A 25,348-nucleotide genomic window follows, 5' to 3' on the forward strand; every position below is an offset into this window, starting at 1 on the left:
AATTTGAACACTCAAATTTCAGAAATGGCATGCCAACCAGTTCTCAAGACATCCTGTTTCCATTATAGATAGCCAGCGTCATGAAAAGGCCTTTCCAGTGTTGTGATCCAATCTGCCTCCATAGAGTTGGTGTCCCCCCACTCCCCACATCTGCCCTGTGGAACTGTATGAAACAAGTGTCATTCTTCTTCCACATAATAAATAGGGGTCTCATGTTTTCAGCTTGTTTTATAGTGTCATCTCCTATAACTTAGCTAGAGACTTTCACTTTGTCTCAGATCATCCTGAGGCATTTTTTTTTAAAGGCATAAAAGATGAAGAAAACAGAAACCCTTTAGTCAAATTAATAGGAAGTATATTAGTGTGATAAGGAAGCATTTGGTCTGATGACTCGTTCATTTTAATGTCCTTTGAGAGCCAACTATATGCCTGGTTACACACTGCATTTTCTGAAACATGCAGAAAACTGAGAAACATGTAAGTTCCTTAGCATTCAGCTTAATCCCTGAGAGGAAGAAAAGAACTTTCCAGCTTTCACAGAATAGGATAGAGGAGTGGGTAGCCTACAGGGAAAGCTAGCCTTAGGCTCCCTCTAAGGAGACCATCAGCTTGAAAAACAAAAACAAAAACAAAAAAAAACCTTGAAGAAGCCTTTGAACATGCAGAACCCACTGGATTAGGCAGCTGGGAGATAGCCAGCTAGCTACATTGTCAGGATGGAATGTCAAACAGTACAGAGGCCTCATGTCAGAGCACAAACAAAACATCACTCAGTACAAAATTCCCTAAACACTGAAGGGTTTCTGTCCTCTTGGATGGGAGGCTTCAGGACTTGGATGTCTGCCATATTTGACTGGCCATAAGTGTGATTTTTTTTTCCCCCCAGCAACAAGCATCTAAAGTTGAGAAGGTGTTTTTTACCACTGCAGTACCAGTAGCCAGTAGCACAGGTATGTAACTCCATGTTAGCTTTAAAAGAAAGTCAACTCCCTGGGCCCCCTGAGTCAGAGTAAATTATTGCTTTGCCCTGGTTTTTAAAACTTCGAAAGTCTTTAAACAGCCTCAATTAAATCCCCATTGTACTGTTTATTAGCATATTTCATGTTTCACAACTACTGGAAGTTAATGTAATTCGAGTATAAATTCCGTGTTTATCATTCTTTACCTAGAGTTCTTTTCCTTTCAGATACATCTTTTAAACATAAGCCAGGAAAAATTTTTGAATCACAGTTAATGCTAAAGAGGGCAGTTGTTAATTCATTGGACTCTTTTCTAATTACAGTAAGGAAGAAATAGCATCTGGGTCAGAGACTCATGCATAGCTGAAAGATCCTTTAATTTTAAACGCTTTCTTTTGTGGATTAAGAAACTGGGACCCAAACAAATTAAATGACTCCCTCAAGGTCATAAGTGAACTTGTGGGAAAGCCAGAGCACTAGCTCTCAGGCCTCCTTGGCCCAACCCTTCTCTCCTGTTCCTTGCTCTTTGCCTCTGTTGAGATACACGACCTGGCTGAATTTTGGGCCGAATTCAGAGTGTGAGTGCACAGCACACATGAGAGAGACAATGAGAGTGAATATGAACGTGTACCCATGCCAGGCTGGCTATGTAAAAGGAGATCCACTCTGTCTACCATGTGTCAGACACGGGGACCACACAGGAGTGGGACAGCCTGAGGAGCTCAGTCTGAACAGGTCCTATGCCTGTGGAGAGGGCTGCAGGTGGATGGCAGCAGTGCTGGGCATGGGTGCCAGGCAGCTTGGAAGAGCTTCTCCAAAGCCAGGCCTCTGCACAGCCTGCAGGGAAGCACTGCCTGGGCAGCAAGAGGAGGGCAGTCAGCTGGGTGTTAAAAGATGAGACCAATGGTCCTGGGGGAGTTTAGGCAAAAGGAAGAGCCCAGAGCCCCAGAGGTATGAAGAAGATGTCAGGAGAATGGAGGCATCAACCATGCCTGCCTTAGAGGCATAGCAGAGAAGGAAGGTGCATCTAGATGGGTGTGTGGCTCTCTAAGGAAGGGGCTTTGTCTTGGAGGGATGGGGAGTGTCAGAGCCCTTCTCCGCCCCCCCCCACCCCCCAGAAGGAACCTGGTCCAGTTTAAAGCAGAACAAAGCCTGAAGTGTGGCACCCATTCTTCCCAGCATCCTGCCTCCTTGGCACTCAGCCCTCACACAGGCCATTCACCCCTGCCCCTCAGGCCTCTGCCCTCAGCTACTTGAAGAGCAGTCTCTCTCGCCTCTCTCACAGGGAGCTCTGTCCAGCAGATTGGCCTCAGTGTTCCTGTGATCATCATCAAACAAGAGGAGGCGTGTCAGTGTCAGTGTGCATGTCGGGACTCTGCAAAGTAGTGGGTGGCTGCCTGGAGAAAGGGCTGTTCTTCCCCGCTCCAGAGCTGAATCCCCAGCCTCCTGATGGTCCTAGCCCACAGCTGCCACCCCAGACTTTTTCCTCACCCCTGTCGCCTGTCATCATCCTCCACAAACCCTCTTCCTGTGAGCAAAGCAGATAGGCCAAGGCTCCTTCAGACCCTGAGACAGAAATGTTAAGTGCCATGGATGTGTCAGAGTTCCTGTCCCTCCAGAGCCTGGACACCCCGTCCAATCTGATTCCCATTGAAGCACTACTGCAGGGGGAGGAGGAGATGGGCCTGACCAGCTTCTCCAAATGAAGGGCCCATGTGTGCTCACCTCCAGGAAGAGGGCAAGCAGGAAGCATGAGGTGTGATGCCTACCATCATGGGGTCAGAAATCAGAAGGATGAAGAAATCTGCTGTTTGAAAGCCTCACCTTTCAGACGTATTTTCTTTATTCACATCCCAGGAACATCCATTTTAAGGAACTGATCTTTGGAAAAAAAAAAACAAAAACAAAAAACAAACAAAAAAAAAAGCTAAGTTATAAATGAACTGTTTGGCTGCACTGTATGTCACTTTTGCTTATTGTCATGTGAACTTGGAAATTAAGGTTACTCGTATGCATAAAAATTCTAAATGAAAGGGTGTGGTTTCCATCAATCTGGTACTGCCCAGCACTGGCACTGGGCTCTTTGTGGATGGGCAGTAAAGTTCAGTGTGTTGGCGGTGCTCCTCCTCCCTGTGTGTCTTTTACTCTGAGACTGACTCCTGCTCAGAAGGCCAGATCTTCACTCCATCTAAGTGGGCAGTGGCAAGAGCAAGTGAGACCGCTGTGACTTGGACAGGGTTTGGGTGAGATGGCTTTGCTGTTTGCTATTGGTGTCAGTAGAGCTCAGGGTGGATGCCACAGGGGCTGTCCTGCAGTGTGCTCAGCACAAATGGGCAACTTAAAGCCTAGTCCACCAGCTGTGGGATGATCTGGTTCTGATAGGGCCCAGGCAAGTTGTTGACTGCTGTGTGTCAATGATGTGTGTGCAGAGCAGGCTCTAGCAACACAGTCACACTCTTTGCCTTCTTGGTTCTTTCCATCTCTCAGTTTGCTTGCCAGGGCTTATAGGTCATAGTGAATTTTCCTTGGGGAACATCCCTGTTTTGTGCTAGAGTGAACATGTGGCTTATGGCCAGTTGCCAGATGGTGGTCTGCCTTCTTTTTAATGGTATTTTCCTCCTCAACAGAATGGCTGCGTTTTGCTTATCAGGAGAAGGTGCGAATTTGAAGGGAGTGTGGATGAGGTGGCAGGTAACTGGAAGGCCAGGTATTCTGGTTCCAGGTTCTAGCCAGGTTTTTGGTTACCCTCTCCTTTCTCCAGCCCTCACTCTCTGGATTTTGCATACAGCCTAGTACAGTGCAAACAAGGATTTGACTTGCTCAGCTTAGTCATGTGATTTCTAAACAAAAAAGAAAATAAGAAAAAAAAAAAAAAAAGAAAACCACGATGATCTTCTACTCAGGGTAAAACAAAATAAAAAATTCCCCTTCCACCAAAAAGCCTGAAATGTTGCAATAAGTTATCTCATTTGGAATGTTTAATTAAGTTGTATTATAGGAAAAAAATTTTTTTTGATTTGATTTGTGTATAGAATTATATCCATCTGTCTGCCTTTGGCTTCAAGTCATTGCCTCTTAAAATAAAACATAAAATACAATCCACACTAGAATGGAAAGTGTCTCTCATCAGGCTATTTAATGTAGTTATGAGTGCTCACCAAGCTCAGAAGGTAGGCATGACCCAGGGTGTGGAATAGGCCTCTGTCTCCTAAGAACCCTTTCCCTGCCTTCAGCAAAGAGCAGGGTTCCCCACACAGGACAGGAGAGATCTGCACTGGTTACTTCTGCTGTCTGGGCTGTGACTCAGAGCCAGCCAATACAGTATCTAGAGCAGATAACTTACCTGGGAGCCAGAGGCCCTACCTTCAGCCAAGATGTTCAGGGACAAGCGTGAACAAGAGGGAGGTGATAGTGGTGGTGTTGTTACTGCGTGAGGAGAATCAAGCTTCACTGCAAGCAGCTGATTTCATTCTACGAGTCTAGCCAGAGAATGGATCTCTATTTGACCTTCTGCATGCCTTTCCAAAACACTGGTGGGTTTTGGCAACCATTGACCTCAGCAGAAATTAATGAGGCAGGAGGATTCTTTGTTTACCACTCCTGGGAATCCAGCTGCTGAGCATGGGTTGTCCTTGACTATCTCTGGGCCTCATAGGAAGCTTTTGAGCATGGCCCTTGTTATCTTCTCTACAGCTTCTGAGAGACCAGCAAGTGGGACCCCAAAGTTAGTTTGTGTCAGAAAGTAGTGATGACTTTCCCACATGCCTGTCTGGGAACTGAGGTGGGAAACAAGAGCCCAGGAAAAAACATGTGAAGCATCTATTGCTTAAATCCTGCTTCTTCCTGGTTAGCCAGGGTTGTGCTCATGTTGGGGCCCTAACATGTTGATTAGTGGCTTTTACACCCTCTACACTTTGGAAGTGGGTGAAGAAACATCTTAAAACAGTGTTCTGGCTGACAAGATTTTTCTAGTTGACGTATCTGCCTCTTAAGGGTGATTTTAAATGACAAAGACTATCAGATCCCATCAGCTTTTGAAAAATCATTAATTCATTAATGTGCTTCAAATGCTACACGTGGTTGTGCAGAGCAGGTTTATTCCACAGGGTAGATAGACTTTCTTTCCTTCCTCATCCAGAATTCCTTCCCTCCCCATTCTCCTTTTATCAGCTTGGCTTCTAGTGCCAAGGACCTTGGAGAAGAGAAGGTTTCTTGCCAAAGTGAAGCCAGAAAGAACCTTCAGGAAGAGAATTGTTTCCCAAACCTGGGAATGAGCCTAGGATAAGGTTAGGAAGGGTGAGTTCTAGCAGGTGGAATCAAGCCTCTTTTTCTTCCCATGGTAATGTTGACCATTTCACCCATTAAACCAGTACTTTCAGTTCCCACTAGTATTTTATTAGACTGCTTCTTCTAAGGGTGCTTATCAGCAGCACCAGGGTTTAGGAGGTAGTAGGAAACTAGCTGGCACCACCAAACTGCCTTAGTGAATTTGGCCCTTCCCAGACAGGCAAGTGGGGCATTGAGAAGGTGGCCCAGTCTTTTCCTGACATGGTCTGGCCAATCTCACAGGGTTATCACTGGTTTGGTGACAGGAGTGGTGTTATTTATTGAATTCCACCCACCTTTAGAAGGAGGTCATGGTACAAAGCCCAGGAGAGGCCTTGAGATGTGAAAACCTCTCTGGGTAGAAGGCAAGGGGCTTCTCTTCACCACCTCTGGGAGAGTTGGTAGATGGGAGATTTATTTTCAGGGTCAAGGCAGTGGGCAGATGGGGATAATGGAGGGTAGGTGGGTTTTCCTGAGAGACTTTGTATAATGCTGAATGTATCCAGAGGGACAAGTTTGCAGAACCTCATATTGGTATATTAAAGAAATAATAAAATAAAAAAGCACTTTAGGTTATTTTATCTTTAACCCAATTGCTGCAATTTCTGTTGTGTATATATATACATATATATATACTTTCCACAAAGTTTTATTTTTTGCTCAGAATAAAAAGTTAAATTGAGGTGTGAAAAGAAAAGCACTTACCTTGGTGCAATATGTGTAGCTTGACGGTCGTTGTCCCATGTGGCCCTGGCCTGGCCACGTTTTCCACTCAATGAGCCCTGTGCTCTGAGGCTGTCCATAGGGAAACACTATTATGCATCCCCAGCAGCTGCTCAATCTATGCAAGCCTTCCCTGCGTCCCGGCGCCCCCTCAGGCTCTCGGAAGAACTGCTGTGGATGTTTTCTTCTGACTGTTGAGGCCCTTTTTCACCACTTCTTGGTCCCTTGCCATCTTTCCCCTCTTCACCATTATAAAGTGATGCCTGAAGGGAAGGAACAGGTTGTTCCTAGGTAGAAACCTGGCACCTTCTAGACTTTTGTATTTGTAATCACATCCATTGTCTTTAATCTTAAAAACTCGAGCGTCACAGGAACCATTGATTTGTGGAACTACAATATTGTTCAAGAGTTTACAATTTTCTTATATCACCAATCAGAAATATGTTTGGGAGGTCAACATGAGCCATTTCTGTACTGCTCCCCATACCACCTGTGTAAGTTCTAAGAAAAAAGGCTTCCAGCCTTTTTTAAATCTAGTAAACAAAGCTATTAATAGTCTGCTTTATCAATTTTCTTCCTTCTCCCTCACCTCCTCCCATGTAATCTTTAATTCTTAGGCTATAGACCAGAGAAGTTTTAAATACACTTCAGCCAAAGCAGAAAGATTTTCATATTTGCAATATGCAAGTGGTTCTGCTCATACAGAGGGGAAAATTGTCCAATCCTTAACATTTGGGGGAGGGAGGTTGGCAACAAAACCGAATAATACATATTTCTGATTGGTCAGTCCATTTTGCCTGTTTCTTCTTGCATATTCCTGGGCAGAGAGGGAAAGGGTCTGTTGTTTCTTCTGCCCTTTGGGGGAGCTGATGATCACAGTCTGGGCATTTCGCACTGGTACTCTTGATCAAGAAGACTTCTCAGTCTGCACTGAAAAATGCAAATTAAACTGGATCTTTATGTCAAGGTGTACATAGTACAAGCTTTTTTTTACTGGAAGCGAGGTTTAAAACCACACACTGCCCTTTTGGTGGTGTGCCTGCTGGGCCAAAAAATTGGGTGATAATGTCATGTCACTTTCTCAGCTCAATGCAGTTTCTACTTTTTCTTATGGGAAAATTTTTCATAAAACCTTTTTCACCAAAACCCAGGGGTGTTTTTTGCAATATCCTTGTCCTTGTAGTGGTGCCAAGTCAGAGGCTTCTCTTGCCCTTTTCCTCTTATGTTCTCAGGCCTCCTAAGGGCTGTTTGACTCAACAGTCTACATCTTTGGTTGTTTTGGAGAAAGCAGGGGGTGGGTTCAGAGTTCAAAGTGGCTGTTCCCTTTTCCTGTGAACTGCCCCTAGTCCCCTTTGAGGGAAGGTGGCTGGAAACAGGTTTTTGCTGGGTTTCTGGCTCAGATCTTCTAGCCAGGAAAGGCAAGAGCCCCCAAGAGCCTTCTTTTTTGACACACACTAATCATTGGCTGGAGTCTTGGTGATAGTTTTTTAAATCCCAAATAGTTTTATTTGGATTATGTAAAAGTCTATCAAATTTATTTAAGTGTGAAACATGGGAACAATAGACTTCCACTGAGCGATATGAAAACGTTACAGGTTCAGTACTTCCAAAGGAAGAAACCTCCAAACCCAAAAAGAATAAATATGAATTTGTATTTTTGAAGAATGTGAAATAATGGTGTTTGCTTAATTGCTCATTTTGTATAAACTTAATATTGTACTTTAAAATATCTGCTAAGAAGTGAAAATTTAACTTTTTGGAATTGAAAAGCAATATTAAATACTAATGAAATCCTAATTAAATGCTTATTTAAATTTGGTAGTATCTGTGGCATTTCTTCCCACCCCTGCCCATGGATGACATTTTTCCACCACTCCCCCTGCCCAGTCATCAGTCTCGGAGAGGGGACAGAAAGGAAAGGTCAGTAACCAGGAGAGTCTGCAGGTTTCCTTTTAATCAAGGCTCTGCTGAAAGTTTTTTGGGGCTAAGAGCCCCCAAAGGATGAAATGGACACGTAATACCACCTGGAACCCCCAAAGCAGGCCAGACCACTCTGGCGAGCACTGCTGATCAGCCCAAATCCGAGTAATCTGACTGGGTATTCGTTGGCTACATTTCAAAGCCCAGCACTGCCTTCAGCCAGGATGAAGTCGGAGTGAACCCAGCTGCTAGCAGAGCTGCCACTCCAGGCTGAGGGCCAAGTATCAGCCACACTCAGTGAAGACTGGCCCCTTTACTGAAGGGAGTTGTTCAGAGTCCAGCCGCCAGCCCTGGGGAGGGAGAAAAGTCAGGGTATCCAGCTCGGGGATGGTCAGGGCTCCGCAGCTCCATCACCAGCATCCTTTGGAAAGCCACCTCTGGCGGAGACTGATGACTGGGAGGGCGCTCCGGGTTTCGCTGAGACGTTCTAATTGCAACAGAAGGGGGAAAAGTGAGCTTGGGAGGAAAGGCCTTGGATTAGGCCCCGCAAAGATATGGCCACTTGGCATTTGGATCAAATACTTAACTTTTTAAAAACCTCTCGCCCAGACCAAAGGAGATTAAGGGTAAAGCGCTGGAGACGCTCTTCCACCCTCCAGGGGAAGCTAAGGCTTGGTCAGTCCAGCAAGTGAGCAGACCCCACCCCCCAGGCCCAGCCCGGGGTGGGCACTGACCCCGCCACCAGCTGGCTCCGGGCGCCGGCGGCCCAGCTGCCGCAGCATCTCCTCACAGGCGGCGATGGTGTCCAGGAGCTGCCGCTGCCGCTGCTCCACCGCGTCCAGCAGCTGCTGGGCGCGCTCATCCCGGGGCGGCTGCGGGGGTGGCCTCCCGCCGAGCCCCAGCCCCGCCTTCCCACGGTCCACGCCGGCAGCCTCCCTGCCCGGGAGAGAGCGAGACAGATGGTCAGGGCCGGCGCTTGCGCGGGGTCCGAGCCCCTTCCCCCCGCCCCGACGGGCCCCCTCTCACCCCCGTGACCAGTCTGAGCCCGGGCCCCATTCCATCTCCGCCTGCGCGGCCCGACCACCGCCCCCCTTTCGGCCGCCCCCCCTCCCCAGCGCTGCGCTAGGGCTCCGCAAAGCTGTGCCCCGCCCCGTCCCCACCGGTCTCCTTCAATCCTCCTGGGGGTCGCGGTCCCTTTAAGCTGCCCGGCGCGGAGGTGGGGCCGAGCCTCCCGGACCGGAAGCTGGTTAGGTGCGTCACTTCCTCCCGGAAGCTGGCCTACGCGGATGTCTCCGGCGCGACCGTGCACGGGGCTGAGGGCCGCAGTGGCTGCCAGCGTGGGGTTGAGCAAGGGGCCGACGGGCTCCGCTCGTAGCGGACGCCTTCTCCGCCCGCCGAGCCCCGCTCTAGCGGCGCCGGGGGCCCGGCTGTTGCGGCTCCCGGGAAATGGGGCCGTGCAGGCCCCAAGTCCTGAGCGCGCTGGCTGGACCGAGGCGCTGCGGGCCGCCGTGGCCGAACTGCGCGCCGGCGCCGTGGTGGCCGTCCCCACAGACACGCTGTACGGCCTGGCCTGCTCGGCGAGCTGCTCGACGGCACTGGACGCTGTGTACCGCCTCAAGGGCCGCAGCGAGACCAAGCCGCTGGCCGTATGCCTGGGCCGCGTGGCCGACGTCTACAGGTGAGGCCGCCCCGACCCGGCCCCGCTGGGGGCGGCACCGCGGGAGGGGTTTCCGGTGACAGGCTTGGGAGACTGAGGCGCAGAGAGCGGGAGGGGCTTGTCCAGGCTCACCAAGGAATCCGGAACTGGAAATGTGTACTGAGCTCTTAACGTGTGCCAGGCCTTGAACTAGAGAGGCCGGCAGTTCCCTGTTTTCTTGGCGCTCTTGTGCGCATGGGGAGGCCTTGGGGGAAAAAGGAAACAGTTCTCTGGAAGCTTAATTTAGCAGCGAGTGCCTTGCAGAAAATAAAACGCGGGACTTGATAATGCCATATAGTTGTTGAAATCCCTGAGACAGGCAGTGGACGCCAAGCCTGGTCTCCTTCTCTTCATCCCTGACTTCTCGAGTTCTTCGGGAGAGGAATCAGGGAGACAGGCAGATTTCATTTTAGGCCCATAAAACTTTCCTGGATTTGCCTCGACTCTGGGAAAGAACCACACCAGAGGTTCTTCATTTTGAGTGGATTTTGCTCCTTTATTTCCCAGGTATTGCCAAGTGAGAGTACCTGAGGAGCTCCTCAAAGACCTGTTGCCTGGTCCAGTGACCCTGGTGATGGAACGCTCAGAAGAGCTCAACAAAGACCTGAACCCCTTTACTCCTGTGAGTCAAATTATCTCCAGACTTCCTGGTCATTTTTGGTTTCATTGGGATCCAGACCAAAGGTAACCCCTACCCTTTCCAGCCTTCCTGATGATCCCCCACTTTACCCTTGCTTCTTAGCTTGTAGGTATCCGGATTCCTGACCATGCCTTCATGCTGGACTTGGCCCAGATGTTTGGGGGACCTCTTGCTCTCACCAGTGCCAACCTCAGCTCCCAGGCCAGTTCTCTGAATGTTGAGGTGAGAGTCATCCAGTCCTTTGAACCAATGGGCTTGATGGTACATAGAAATTGCCTGGTGGGAGAGTTGCTCTTTGGGTCCAGCAGAGGGAAGGCTACCCCATTGGCATGGGTTGGGGAAAGGAATCTGAAACATGTGAAGGTTTTATCTCTTAAGTTTGAGAAGCAGTGGAGAACTAGGTTTTTTTTTTTTTTCCTTCATTTTGTCTTGTAATAGGAAAGATTCTGATAAATAAAGTTATTGTTTTCTTATTTTTGTGGGGGTAGCAGTTGTGGGAGACTTAAGAGTTAGGCTATAAGTCTTTTTTACAATAGTGCTGTTTAAATAGATGAAGAAGCCCGGCTCCTTTTGCACAACTTTAATCTCAGCTACTCAGGAGTCTGAGCCAGGAGAATTGCAAGTTTGAGGCCAGCCTACGCAACTTAGCAAGACCCTGTCTCAAGATAATTTTTTAAATAAAAAGAGGTGGGGATGTTGGACAGTGGTAGAGCCCTTGCCTGACATGTGCAGAAACCTGGGTTTTCATTCCCCAGTACAACAAAAAAGGGAGCAAGACAGCGGTATGATGGGAGGGAAAGAGAATAAAGGAAGGTAGGTAGGTAGATAGATGAAGTGAAAGCTCTCATCTTGGTCTTGTCATTTTGCACAAGCCAGGTCAGGGAAAGGATCAATGCTAATCCCATTTTGGCTACTTAGATTAGAATGAATAAGAACATGGCCAGGTGTGGCGGCTCATTCCTGTAATCCCAGCAACTCTGGAGGCACAAAGATTGCAAATTCAATGCTGGCCTGACATTGAAAACAGCAAAACTCTGTCTCAGAATTTAAAAACTTAAAAGGAACTGGGCAAGTAGCTCAGTGATAAATCACCCCAGTACTGAGAAAAGGGAAAAATAAAAAAAGAATGAGGATGCAAATTTCACTTTTCTTATTAAACACAAATGTAGAGTTTTATGAGGTGATATAGGCTCTTTAATTTGTTAGCAATGAGTAGACCCATCCAACACAATAACTGCCATTTATTACTGCCCCATTCTGAATTCCCAGTCCTAATTCCACTGCAATGTCTTCACTAGGGGGTAGGGCAAGCTCAAGCTCAGTTAATGATCCAGTTCACGGTTGTGGTAGGAGCATTCTTCCCACATCCCAAGGATTGAGTATGGTGGCATGTACCTATTTTTCTCTCTCTGTCCTGATCCAAAGTTCAATTAAGGTCCAGAATCAGAGTGCTAAAGCTGGAAGGATCCTTGGTCATCTAGTTCAGGCCCTTTATTTTATAGACCTGGATAATATGATTTTTATTTGTTACACAGTCCAGGGTTAAAGACCACATCTTAATCCCCACCGGCAACCCCGGTCATTGTATTTATACATCCCTAATTAAGCAGTGTGTGGAAATTCCTTTTGGCATAGCAAGGTTTTTCTTTAAATTCTAGACAGGTGTTACTTGGGATGCTAACCCAGGAAGGCTACAGACTCCAAAGGGTTCTCTGTCTTAGGTATTAACACAGGGCCTTAGAACAGCTGGCCTTAACTAAGTGAGGCTCCTTCCTCTGCCCAGAGGGAGATGTCTCCTATTTTAAAACTGAAGCCTCTGTCTTATTTATAAGCCATGTGCAATGTGACATCATGGCAGATGCCAAAGATTATGGCCATGCTCTTCCTTTGCTTCCATAGGAGTTCCAAGACCTTTGGCCTCATTTGTCCCTGGTCATTGATGGGGGACCAATTGGGGATGGTCAGAGCCCTGAGTGTCGCCTTGGTTCTACTGTGGTTGACTTATCTGTGTCTGGAAAATTTGGCATCATTCGTCCAGGCTGGTAAGTTGGAGGAGTAGAATTTGAAGGAGGTTAGGAAGATGAAAAACAGCTTTGACAAAACGAAGGTTGTCACTCCTATCTTGCTGTGAGGGGTGCTGGTAGGCATGGAGAAATGGAAGGTGCAGTGGGACTAAATTTATATATGCTGGTGTTTTCTGGCTTTTTTAGGTTTCATCAAGTGTTTGATAAACAGAGCATTAAACCGTAAATTGAGAGATCCCTGGTCACCAGGCTTTGGTAGACTCAGGGCTTTGAGAAGTCAGGTTGTAACTGTCCTCTGTATCCTCCTCAGTGCCCTGGAAAGCACTACAGCCATTCTCCAACAGAAGTACGGGCTACTCCCCTCACACAGGTCCTGCCCATGAAATTCAGGAGAAGGACCCAAGGACAGTGCTGGATACTATGTGTCTGTCCACTGGTGGTTGTCAAGGCCTCATTTGCAGAGGCCACTGGAGCCACGTCACTAGCCTATTCTTTAGGCAACACGTCTTTCTGAATACTAGACCAGAAACTGCTGGTTTAACCACTTTGTGGGAAGGTTATATTTCTTCTGTGGTTGCATGCATCAGCGCAAAGCTGAATAAAAAGGTTAAGAACATTCCTAGGGTGGTCTTAAATCTGATCAGTTTCTCCTCTCCCTCCCTCTCTCTTTTAAATTGAAAAGTAAGCTGGTCACAGTGGCTCAAGCCTGTGATCCCAGTAACCTGAGGCAGAAGAATAACAAATTCGAGACCAGCCACAGCAGCTTAGCCAAGCCCTAATCAGCTTGAGACCCTGTCTCAAAATTCAAAAAGGACTGGGGATGTGGCTCAGTGGTTAAGAACCCCCGGATTCAATCACCAATACCAAAAAGTCAGGTGACCAAAAGCAAGGGTTTGCTGGCTCCTCAAGCTGGAACCAGGTTAAAATAAAAATTGTAGAACTGCAGACCAAACATTTTCCTCCAAATCTGTGGGGCCAGTAGGGTGGTTGTGATTGCCTGGCAGGGAGAGTTGTCATTTTGGCCTGAAGGGAGATTTGATGGGGGAGTGGGGGGCTGTAAATTAAATAATACTGGAAACCAAATCCTTTTCAGCCAGTGACTTTTTCTTATTTATTTATAAAATAAATTATAGTTGATTATATGTATATGCCTTTATTATATGTATATGCCTCCAGTGTTTACTCAGCAGCCTTTTATCTTTGTTCAGTATGTATACCAAATGTTAGACATAACTATTGTTGAGCATTTGAGCTTTGTTTTTCTTTACTATTAAAAAATGCTATTAAACATTCTTATAAATGGTTTATTTTTCTTTTGAAGTAAATTAATTCCTTAAGGTAGGATTGCTTGGTCAAAAATGTATATATGCTTTTATGGCTCTTGATATAGCCTTCAGAAGAACTAAATCAAGTTTCATTGCATCCACAATGTGTAAGGATGGCTGCCCCTTCCTGCCAGCCCTGCTGTCTTTTTCAAATTGTATGTGTGTGAAACGAAATTGTTATAGGTCAACATCCAGCACTTTCAAGTGTCCCTGCCTGTTTTGGCTTCCCCAACGAAGTCACAAGCTAGGTGGCCAGAGCTGCTTATCTGTCTGAAAGGGTTTAGTGTTAGTTACCAAACTGGAGTTAGATGTCCTTGAGAGGACCTGGGGTCCACTTTCTTCTCTTTCCACTTGTACCCTATTTCCCAAAATTGTGATTCAGTCTTAAAATACTCTTAGTATTGGGGTTTCCAACATACATTATTTCAAGTATATCCTAAGGATCTTGCCAAGAATGTGTTCAGGATCCTGTTTTAATGCAATTTATTCATAGATAAACACTGGTTTGTTAACTATTCCCTCTAGAAATCTTAGGTAAACTAGTAACTTATTAAGCAAACCCAGTCTTCATTGTGCTAAAACTATAGCTAGCCCAGCCCATATATCATTTTGTCCCAGAATCTGACTCAGGTCAGAAACAGGTCTTGAGGGCAAAAGGAGTGTGGACTTGAGAATACTGCTTGATACTTCATTAGTAAAAATCACAGTAGCACTGAAAGCGGTTCTGACAAGTGGGCCTTGTTCAGTTCGGGCAGCTAAAGGGAGAAAGTATCCTACTACTCTGCCTGGAACTGAAAATTCATCCCAGAAAAAGTAGGTTCTGGAGCACAGAGGTATTTTCTTTGAGGAAAAAGAACTGAACTCTCAGCACTGCGTACAACTGCCAAAAAGAAAAACTTTAAACTGTGCCCAAGCACTAGCTACAAGGCCACACCAAATAAGGAAGGCTGATTCCTGTAAGTTTCAGAAGGACAGGAGCCATTCCTCAGTCAAGTTTTCCCCAGCACCTAGCACATAGTAAGGTGCTCAGTTTGTGAGTGTTGAATAAATGTGTGAATGTTCAAGACGACTTCCTGGTAATTGGGTTCAGGAATCTACTGGGAGGAGCTTCAACCTGTAAGTTTCCTTTTAGAAAGTCTTAGAAGTGGTTGCTTGTCTTCCAAGAAGACAATGTTGTGGGGAGGCTGGCAGAAAGGAGCAAGGTGCATACTAGCTCAGAACCCTGAAGTCCTTCCAAGAGCAGTGGTCAGGTGACTCCACTAGACAACCACCACCTGCAGCAGAGTTCAAAGCTAGCAGAGGTTGTATGAAAGTGTTCTGAGGAGGATGTGGAGCTGCCTGGGCTAAGTAAAAGTCACCTGCCAGCCTCTACTCTTCCCTTGGGGTACACCACCTCACTTTCCATCACAGGTTACTCCAGCACTGCTTGCCTGAGGAACTGACTCCTCTATAGGGGCCCTGGCTTCATGGCCCACCCAGAAGCACTCAGCTGCTCAAGTACCTACAGCCTCAGCTGAGCCAGCACACCTCATGCCCTTGTTCATGAGCCCCTCACATCAGCCACTGTTCCTTCTCCTTTATGAAATGCTCTGCCCAGCGGCGGGTCAGCTCCAGGTACAGACTGGGCTGATGAGGCAGGTAGTCCAGATACAGGCGTGTTGGTGTCTTCTTGGGAATGGCCTTCTCGATCTGGGTACCCTCGTGCCACTCATTGAAAGAGGTGATGGAAACGATCTCAGGCCTCACAGTCAGGGCTGCTTGTAGGGCTGTCTCATAATACTTGCCATTGACCCTGTTCCGAGTATTGTGGTTGTTCCAGGGTCGAATGCTAGTGTCAATGTAGCCAGGCCCCACACTTGGAATGAACATGAGGTTGTTGGCATCACAAAAGTTCTTAACAGCTTTCCAGTTCTGGTGGGAGGAGCCGAAGGAGAAACCGTTGGAAGCAAAGTAGGTGTACATGCCATCAAATCCTGCAGCAAGGATGTCGTGGGTATGGCCCTCCTCCACCAGTAGTGCTATGAAGACCCCATCATAGAGAGTGTTGCGGATTGAGTGGGGCCCATTTGGTGTCAGGAGGTGGGCCCAGGCTTCAGGGGATGTTAGGTATGAGTCGTAGATATAAAAGAGTGGGAGGCTCTTGCCAATGCTGTTCTTATAGCGGTAAAACGCACCATGGGATCCATATCTGAGGAGCAGGAGGAAGGAGCCTGAGTTGAAGCAAGAAACTAGCACAGCTTTAGAAGCAGCCACATTGGGATTGTTCTCAATGCCTACAGCACAATTTGGGATTCAACTAGTCTGCACAGTTGGACTTACCAAGCCTCTAAGCAAGAACCTTGTTCCTCACCTTCCTTTCCCCAGCCTTGCCATTACTAAACCTCACTTCCCCATTTGAGGCACACCACCACCATCTTTGATATGAACTGCAGCATTAGCCATTTAACTGGTCTCCAGTCTTCCATTTCTACCTTCCTATAATATAATTTTTATTTTTAAAATGTAAAACAGATCTGACTGCTAGTTTATCACCACCTATAAGGTCCCACCTGCTTGATCTGACCCTGCCTACCTCCACTCCTGCCATTATCTCACCCATCTCCACTACCCATCTGGTGTTACCTGTCATGTCAGGCTTGTCACATCTTAGGGCCTTGACATTTGCCAGTCTTCTGGAATTTTCCCCTTACCCCAGATCTTTGCAGAGTTTTCAGGGGGAAAGGGAGGCTGGGGATTGAACCCAGGGTCTCCTGCATGCTAAGTAAGCTACATGCTACACTCCCTGCACCACCACCCCTCCCCCAGCAAACACTTTTTTTGAGTTAAACACATTTCTCATAGTTATGGAAACTGGGAAGTCCAAGAACAAGATGCCTAACAGATTCAGGTTGCCTCTGATCACAGAGTCCCCAGGACTGGAATTGAAATCCAGGTAGCCTGATTTCAAAACCAGTAATTTCTTTCTGTATTGGGGGATTGAACCCAGGGGCAATTTACCACTGAGCTACATCCCCAACTCTTTTTTTTTTTTTTTTTAATTTTGAAACAAGGCCTCACTAAGTTGCTAAGACTGGCCTTGAACTTGCAATCCTCCTGCCTCAGCCTCACAAGTGCCTGGGATTATAGATGTGAGCCACTGCCCCTGCTAAACCCAGTAATTTACTATAAAACAGCTGCTGGGAACACATGCAGGTTGGATCTCTTGACCTGGCCCTCCAGACTTTTTATCCGTTTCTCTCCATTTTGATCCCCATTAAAACCCTAGCCCCGCAGCACCATGTAAAAATAAATAAAATAAAGGCATTGTGTCCAACTACACCTGAAAAATAAAATTACACAGAGACCAAAAAAAAAAAAAACAAAAAAAACCCCTAGCCCCCCAGAACAGCCTTACGTATCAATGATGTACTTGATGTTGTCATGTACAGTGATGTCATCCCGGCCCTTGTAGGGTTGGATATGGAAAGCCACCTGCCACAAACAAAGGATTTACTGGTCAAGAGATTGTCTGTCCAGGGGCCACAACAAATAAGGCTCATGCTCCAAACACGGTCTGTAGGGGAAGCTGAGTTCAGGAGAAAGCCTGGCAATGGTGGGCACAATAGAGTTAGGACTGACACTATCCTTCTAGACCAAAAAGAAAAAAAAGGAGAAGGACAAGAAATTTGCTCACCTTCCACAACAGGGCATCTAGGAATCATTCTGGTGGGCTGCCACAGGATGGCTGACAGGTTTCAACCTATGTACCAGTTCCAAGTGATTGGCACTAGCTGCCTGAAACAATGGGAAGCTGTGTTGATGGGAAAAAGTGACTTGATCTGTTAAATGTGATAGTGGTGGACTCAGGAATGGGACATGTAGCTCCTGTCATTTTTCTTCCTTTGCTACAGTTGTGGAGATTGACCTAATTGGTACATTTAGTGAAAATAACCACATGCTTACTTCATGTCCTTCCACTTGAAGGTGAGTTGATGACCTGTGTGTGGCCCACTCTGTGAGGCCCAGTGCTGCCTCCTGCTAGGGAGTTGGATCCAGAATTCAATCTGTAGGTCCATTTAGTACTTGCCTAGCCTTTATCCAAGGTCAGGATCTCCAAACTAACTTCTGTTGTTATTTAATAAAAAGTGGTATTTATTTAGTTGCCCATCTATCCTATATTTATTTTTCTCAAGTAAAGAAAGTAAGTGTGACACAGGCAATGCTTATGAGAACCCTCTCCCAACCACACTGGCTCCCTATTTGCCATCCCTGGACTACAGCCAAGAACTTCCCTAGGGGCTTTAACCCTGTAGGCACAGGAGGAGAAGTCTCCAGAATGAGAGAGCACATGACCTCTTCTTTGAGACTCACCTGGATGTTGTACTGGTGGGCTGTATCCAGAATAGCAGGTACAAGATCATCTGAGGGTTCCCCGTTATCATCAGCCATGCCGGGTGGGTACCAAGAGAGAACTAAGACGCCTGAAACACAACATAGAAGACACTTTAAAGGAACAGAGTACTCCTCAACAGACTTCTCTTTCCAGGCAGATGATTTCCAACTGAAAAACTATTCATGGAAACCTTCTGCCAGGTTCATTTCCTGCAGAACCAATCCCAGAGCTTCGGAGCTGTCCATGCCTGCAGTGCTGAATCGCTCTGGCCAGGAGAGCCATAGAGCACCAAGCAGGTCAGAAGGCTTTTGGTTCCATCAGCAAATAGCAGAACAAAGTGGAGAGGGTGGCCATGCCACACCCACCCAGAAGCCCCAGTCCTACCTTCCAAAAAGAGGATCACCTCTGAGGTCTCACATAGAGTAGAGGCCTGTGCAAAAAGTCATCTTGGTGTTTCTCAGAGCATTTGCCGTGACTGACTGTGCCTCTAGACTGTAAACCTGAAGGATGGCCCCTGTCTTGTTTATCTTTGAAAATTTCTCACCCCTCTCTTTGTCATTCCTTGTTTTCCCTGTCATTCACAAACATCTCCAGGTACGATATTAAAATGTACTGCAAAATGTAGCAGAATTTAGTGATAAAATCTGAACCAACTGAACATGCCAGCCTACAAAGGAGACTCTCAGGGACCTGTCCTGTGGATAGGCACTTGATGAAAAGCTCCTTCTCCCCACAAGCAGGGTCTGTCATACAACATGGGCAAACTTTCCTCTCTACAGCCAGCAAAAGCAAGAAGAGCCGCTGCTCTTCCCTGCACCTGATGTGAAAGCAGAGGTCATACCAGGCTTTATTCCTTTGAACCCCAGACTCCTGAGGAACCAGGAAACCCAGATTTTCACTTCCCTGGAACCCAAAGCCCAACAGATTTGAAGTTTCTGCCTTCCTCTCTTTGCTGTCCCTATGCAGGACAGCTCTAGTACAAACCCCTAGCTGCTCCGCCCTGTAGGAAGGCTCTGGAATTGGGAGTCAGAAGGGTTCAGAAAGGCAATTGGAATACTAAAAAGAAGGCGCAATGCCGCGTAGTGGGCCCGTAATGGGAAGGAAAGGCTATGAAGTCAAGTTGGAGGTTGAATGGAATCAAAGGGCCGGTGTCAGGACAGCAGATGTGGAACGAAAATGGGGAAGATGGGCGAGGCTGAGGGGTCCGGGGAACTCACCGATGGCGGCTTCCTTGAGCTGGGTCATGTGCTCCCGCAGCACGTCAGGGTCCCGGGAGCTGTAGGGCCCCAGCTCTGGGTAGAAGCTGGACCCCAGGTCATCCGGGGGACTGTGACGGCCGCGGGGATAGCTGGCCGAGATCTTGGGGTCCCAGTGCGGCACCATGACGTGGTCCCAGTGGATGTAGTGGCCCTCGCGCCGCGGGCTCCCGTACCACGAGTAGTAGAAGGCGTGGAGGTCCGAGTAGACGCGCAGACTCTGCCCGGGGGCGGACTCGGCCTCCGCGGGGACCGGTCCGGCCGAACTGCGCGGTTCCGCGGTGCGAGGCGGCAGCGGCGGCGGCGGTGCGGCGGGGGCGGCCGGGGCCCGGGCGGCGGGCGCGGGGGCTCCCTCTGGACGTCGCTCAAAGGGTGCCAGCTCCAGGCCCGGGCCCAGCGCGGGTAGTCCGTCCGGAGCTTTGAGTGTGCGCAGGCCCATGAGAGTACCGAAGGCGAAGAGCAGCACCAGGAACAGCGCGATGCAGGCGCGGCGCCGCCGCCGGGCCATGGCGGCCCCCAGTCTCCCCGGGCCCAGCCCCGCTACCTCCCGGCGAGCAGCGCCATGGCTGCCCGCCCGGCTCGCACCGCCGCGCAGCCTGCGCGCGACTCAGGGAGACGGCGACGCAGAGCCGGGAGAAGCGTGGGCGGATCCCGGACTCTCCCCGCAGTGCGGGCGGGCCCCGCACACATAGAATGCAGGCGGCGTAGACCAAGTGGTGACAAGCTGAGGGGGGACCAGACAGCAGCAGAGACCAGCTCTGCGAGTTCCAGGCCAAAGAGGCGGAAGCCTAAGTCGCGCTGCTGGGACAGCGGGGTGCAGGCGCCCGGCTTGGGAGAGAGAATGCAGATCTTTGGAGTTCAGGAGATTGTCGGTGTGGCAGCGTTGGATCCAGGATGAGGGGAGCAGAGGGCTGGGTGGGGAAAAAAGAGGGTGTCTATGACGCTCTTGCCCCAAGGACCCTCTTCTCCCTCGACCCCTCCTTACTGACTTCACTGTACCCCTCCCACTGGTCTCAGTCACCAACCATCCTTATTTGCCACAGGCCCTGCAACACCTAGGGCAGCCTCTGAAGCCTAGGGAGGGGGACATCTGGAAATCCCCACCCTACAGACGCTGGCTATGGCCTTGGAGTTGCAAGACCATGACTTGCGCAAGGTCACATTGACCAAGCCTAAACCAAGGGTCAGGACTGGTTCTCCAGAGCTCTTTGCACTACTCAGACCGGACGGTCTTAGGCCACTGCCATCCCTGAATTCTCTCTAGAGATTATCCTAGAGTAGGTAAGGATTAAATGAGATGGTTCCCCTAAAACACTTCGTACAGTGTCTGACAGAGAAAACACTTACCAGTTCCCCATTCTTCCTGAGCTCTGAGCTCCAGAGGGCTGACCTGGATCTTATATATCTGTTAGACACCAAGGGTTCCAGAACAGGATCTGTCACCCAGTTCCTAGATCTGTCTGATCAGGGAATCACACCAGACCCTGGTGTGATGTTCTGTGGCCAGTTTTTTCTCACTGTTGTTGAGAGTCACTTTGTTGCCCACATTGCTCTATCTGCAGTCTAAAAGAGTTTGTGTTAGCACAAAATGAAAGAACAAGGTGCAAACTTCATTTATCAGCACAGCCTTTCTTCACTGGTGGAGTCACGCCTCTGATGGACCCACTTTCCTAGTGGAAAATGAGCCACTGGCCAAAGAGGGAGTCTGTGCTTGTATAGATTACAATGAGAGGTGACTTAATTATTGACAGAGTGTGTCTAATGTGGGTGTGGGGTCAGTGTTCGGTATTTATCTCTTTCCCTCCAGGGTCCCATTGTACTGTCAATGGGAAAGGATTTATTTTGGGAAGGGTCAATGCTCTGGCTTCCTCCCAGAGACTGCCAGTCTAGCTTTGATGGATGGCTTCTCCCCAGGGATTGTCTTGCCACTGGGAAAGAATGTATTGGGAAAGGATCAATGTTATCAATGTGTTGCCTTCTTCCTCGCTCTCTTTCCAGGCCACACTATTTGGGGGTTTGTCATTTTCTGTATCTTACAGTTTGGTATAATAGAAGCCATCTACTTCTTTTTTCTTAAGTAAGAAAATTGTTGAGAGGGGAGGGGAAGGGGGGATAGGAAGGTCAGCAGAATCAAATAGATATTATTATTGCTGTATGTATATACGTGACTGTATGACCAATGTGATTCTGCAACCTGTACAATCAGAAAAATGAGAAATTATACCCCATTTGATTCAAATGTATGATATGTCAAGATCATTGTACTGTCATGTGTAACTAACAAAAAAATAAAGGAAAAGAAAAAGAAAATTGTGGGGAACCCAGGAAGAGGAGTAACAAGGCTGGGAAATGTTTTTAAGCCAGAGACCAGGAGAGTGAGTTTGACAAATTCATGGTTGTAAGTGTAAATGAGGTAGAATGCTTTCAGGTCCAAATCACAGGCACCTGATTCAAACTGGCTTAAGCAATATGGAAGTGTATCAGCTCGAAAAGCAGGAAGTCCACTGATGGGGCAGGGTGGGTAGATTCCCTGGCCCAAACATGTCATTTGGAACCCAGATATTTCTAACTCACTGCTGTGCTGTCCCCACTATTGACTTCATGCTTAAACTAGCTCCCCTTATTTCACAAAATGTCTGCTACAGCAACTGAGCCCTATTCCCAGTACAACAGGTGATGGACAATAAGACTAATTTTTTTTTTCCCCAGAAGTCTAAACAAACATCCTGAATCTCACTGGTCTTATCTAGTTTAGGCCTGCTTACCCCAAATTGCAGACAAAGGGAATGGAATTACCATGAAGAAATTAGATTAAATTTTGGAGTGGTTTAAATGTTCTGGAGAACACCATAATGTTTGCCAAAGACTGAGATAACTCTTTGGGTAATGAATGAGAGTGAGAAGATAAAAGAATAGGGATGCAACTTTCAGCATTATTTAGAGGTTGAGCAGCAGCAGAAGAGAGCCTATAGGTTAAGCATGTGGCCTGTAACCCCCAGCAACTCGGGAAGCTGAGGTAGGATCAAAAATATCAGGCCAGTCTCAACAATCTTAGTGAGCACCTCAGCGACTTAGCAAGACCCTGTCTCAAATTTTTTAAAATGAAATAAAAAGGACTGGAGATGCAGCTCAGTGGTAAAGCACCCTAGGTTCAATCCTCAGCAGAGCAGAGAGGGGAGGCACCTATACAGGTACCAAAGGACAAAATTATAACAATTTAGCTGAAAGATCTTAATTGGCTTTATTTTTTATTCTAGAACAGGGTAACACTGCACTCCATAAAATAAATTGTGTGGTGCTGAACTGAATGGAAGACAAGGGTTTTATAGAAAGAGAAACACTGAAGAAAGTTGAAACAAAAGAACAAAAATCAGACTGCTCATTTCAAAATTACTTTCCTTATGGAGGCAGGAATAGAGAGAACAATAGGGAAATAATGGATTAGTTAAAATTATTTCAGGTTTCTTCTTTTATGTAAAGATTAAGTCCATTATCATGTCTATTGAAACTGCCTGTTTGGGAAATTTGGAATTATCTTTGGAATTCTGATTTCTTGGAAGGTTAGATAAATAGCTTAGTTTCCAGCTTGGTAAAATGTACCTTTAAGAAGAGTGACTCCGTGTTGATTTTTAGCCTGGTCGGCTAGGGCCCAGTGCAGAATTTCAAAACAGTGACTCCCTATAATAGTCAGTTATTTATGTTTTGGGTGCTGAAGTTTGAACCCAGGGCTTCACACATGCCAGACAAGCAGTTTACCACTGAGCTATATCCCCAGCCCACTAATTTTCTTCTCTCTTTTTAAAATTAATTAATTAATTAATTAATTGGCACTGGGGATTGAACCCAGAGGTGCTTTACTGCTGAGTTACATCACCAGCCTTTTTATTTTTTATTTTGACACCAGGTCTCATTGAGTTGCTAAGGGTCTCACTGAGTTGCTGAGGCTGGCCTTGAACTTGCAATCCTCCTGCGTCACCCTCCAGAGTTGCTAGGATTACAGGGTACACCACTGCGCTCAGCCCCAGTGATTTACTTTAAAAAGGAAACTGAGAAAGAATCATTACAAACATTACAGAGGGATTAAGATTGGGAGTGGGTGGTGACAGTTTTGGACAACTTATGGGTAGATGTTTCTTGAGCTCTGGGCCGTTCTACTTCTTCTAAGAATGACTTGAAACACAATGGTGGTCCCCATTGGCTAATCCTGGAGTCCTTGACATTGCCTCCTAGCCATCATCATTTGATCCAGGGCCATAACTCTGACCCTAGATGAATCAGTAATAGCACCCTCTTTTCCATTGTACCAGTCATGGTCACTGACCCATCAATTAGGATCCTCTGACTTTTTTCTCTCTGGTACAGAGGATTGATTTAATACCCTCTAAAGGTAAGGCCATTGTGGGAGAAGGGATAAGCAACAGAGAGAAGTAGTCATGTTAGAAACCTGATTTTAGTTCACCTGAGACCCAGTATAAGTGTGAGTTACCTTTTAGTGTAAGGAAGGTGAGCAGATGGAGCAGGCTTTATTGATTGTGCATAGATCTCAAGCAGAGATTGAAAGTCGTGGGATCAGGAGTCATTTAGAAGGCAATCCCAGGAAGCAAGAGTGAGGAATTGGGAAGAAGAAGACAACAAAGAAAGAAAAGCCAGACCTATGGTGCATTGGGTTTTTAATCTTATTATATATTATGTATTTGTTTTTACAGTACTGGGGATTGAGCCCAAGGGCACTCTATCACTCAGATACACTCCCAGCCCTTTCAGTTTTGTTTTGAGACAGGGTCTCCCTAAGTAATCTGAGAGCTTGTGTTATGGTTTGTATGTGAGGTGTCCCCCAAAAGCTCACACAGGAGATAAGGCAAGAGGGTTCAAAGGAGAAGGGATTGGGTTATGAGAGTCTTAAACCAATCATGAATTGATTGCCTGATTGGGATTAACTGAGTGGTAACTGAAGTGGAAAGGTGTGGGTGGGTGCGTGGGTTTGGGGTGTATATTTACATCTGGCAAGTGGAGACTGCCCTCCCTGCCTCTGATCATGATGTGAGCTGCTTTCCTCTGCTGCATTCTTCGGCCACGCTGTTCTGTCTCACCTGGAGACCTGAGGAATAAAGCCAACTGTCTATGGATTCAGACCTCTGCAACCGTGATCCCTAAATAAACCTTTCCTCCTTTACAGTTGTTCTGTTTGGGTCCTTTAGTCACAGCAGCGAAATAGCTTGACTAAAACAGCCTGGAACATGTGATCTTCCTGTCTTAGTCTCCCAAGTAGCTGGGATTATAGGCATGTGCCACTGTGCCTCTATATATGTTTATTTTTGAGATGGGGTCTCTCTATGATACCCAGACTGGGCTGAGCCATATCCAGGGCTCACTCAATTCTCCTGCCTCAGCCTCCAAATATCTGGGACTTTAGGTGCGTGCCTCCGATTCTGGCTAATGGTGTATTATGAACATTGCTGCTATAGGTAATGAGGTCTTGATTCCAACAGGACTCTTTCAAATTGGTACATAAACACATGGCAATTGGAAGGATGGCAGGTTTAAAGCCAACCTGAGCAATTCAGTCAGACACTCTTTCAAAAGTTAAAAATAAAGGCGAGGGGGTGGGGGGCCCTGGGGGTGTAGCTCAGTGGTAGAGTACTCGCACAGGAAGCACATGTCCCTGTGTTTCACCCCCAGCAAATCCCCCTCAAAAACAAAACAAGCAAACAAACAAACCAACAACTAAAAAAAAAAAAAAAAAACAGGCATGTTGTATGTCTGAAGTGGGCTAGTTGACATAAGCCTACACTGGCACAGAACCGTCCACCCTGGCTGTATTTGTTTTCTCTGCTGTCATAACAACTACAAATCTGACAACTTAAAAACAGCACAAAGATTAACCTCCTTGCTGGGCTCAGGGGCACATCTCTATAATCCCAGCAACTCTAAAGACTCACACAGGAGGACGGCCAGCCTTGCAACACAGCCAAACCCTGTCTCGAAATAAAAAAATAAGGTCTGAGGATATGGCTCAGTTGGTAGAGTACTTGCCTTCACGCACAAAGCCCTGGGTTCAATTCCCAGCACCACAAGATGAATAAATAAATTAAAAGGGCTGGGGAGGG

The 25,348-nt window shown here is 47.1% G+C and overlaps 4 protein-coding genes across 5 annotated transcripts in view; 2 read left to right on the plus strand and 2 right to left on the minus strand.

The window, feature by feature from the left end:
• Nucleotides 1-7,805, plus strand: part of Mtf1 (metal regulatory transcription factor 1) — a 45,134-nt gene extending 37,329 nt beyond the window's left edge. The window contains exons 10-11 of the mRNA XM_076860721.2: nucleotides 887-950; nucleotides 2,245-7,805. Of these exons, the coding sequence (XP_076716836.2) occupies nucleotides 887-950; nucleotides 2,245-2,345 (165 nt within the window). The 3' untranslated portion in view covers nucleotides 2,346-7,805. The remainder of the gene's footprint in view (nucleotides 1-886; nucleotides 951-2,244) is intronic.
• A 139-nt stretch (nucleotides 7,806-7,944) lies between these two features.
• Nucleotides 7,945-9,595, minus strand: C7H1orf122 (chromosome 7 C1orf122 homolog). 2 transcript variants are annotated; one of them, XM_076860726.1, is made up of 3 exons: nucleotides 9,089-9,595; nucleotides 8,663-8,864; nucleotides 7,945-8,415 (listed from the first exon to the last, which is right to left on the minus strand). In XM_076860726.1, exons 2-3 carry the CDS (start codon nucleotides 8,708-8,710, stop codon nucleotides 8,320-8,322), a joined length of 144 nt encoding a protein of 47 aa, XP_076716841.1. In that variant the 5' UTR covers nucleotides 8,711-8,864; nucleotides 9,089-9,595; the 3' UTR covers nucleotides 7,945-8,319. The 2 variants fall into 2 exon arrangements, with proteins under 2 accessions (XP_076716841.1, XP_076716840.1); XM_076860725.1 differs by lacking the exon at nucleotides 9,089-9,595 and adding an exon at nucleotides 8,955-9,021.
• Yrdc (yrdC N6-threonylcarbamoyltransferase domain containing) lies at nucleotides 9,199-13,588 on the plus strand. Its single transcript, XM_076860724.2, has 5 exons — nucleotides 9,199-9,606; nucleotides 10,132-10,246; nucleotides 10,367-10,486; nucleotides 12,164-12,306; nucleotides 12,599-13,588. Exons 1-5 carry the CDS (start codon nucleotides 9,215-9,217, stop codon nucleotides 12,669-12,671), a joined length of 843 nt encoding a protein of 280 aa, XP_076716839.1. The 5' UTR covers nucleotides 9,199-9,214; the 3' UTR covers nucleotides 12,672-13,588.
• Nucleotides 13,324-19,814, minus strand: Maneal (mannosidase endo-alpha like). Its single transcript, XM_076860722.2, has 4 exons — nucleotides 19,203-19,814; nucleotides 17,964-18,073; nucleotides 17,008-17,084; nucleotides 13,324-15,801 (listed from the first exon to the last, which is right to left on the minus strand). Exons 1-4 carry the CDS (start codon nucleotides 19,747-19,749, stop codon nucleotides 15,165-15,167), a joined length of 1,371 nt encoding a protein of 456 aa, XP_076716837.2. The 5' UTR covers nucleotides 19,750-19,814; the 3' UTR covers nucleotides 13,324-15,164.
• Between the last annotated feature and the right edge of the window lie 5,534 nt (nucleotides 19,815-25,348).

This window comes from Callospermophilus lateralis, chromosome 7 (genome assembly GCF_048772815.1).
Source record: "Callospermophilus lateralis isolate mCalLat2 chromosome 7, mCalLat2.hap1, whole genome shotgun sequence".
Taxonomy (NCBI): Eukaryota; Metazoa; Chordata; class Mammalia; order Rodentia; family Sciuridae; genus Callospermophilus; species Callospermophilus lateralis.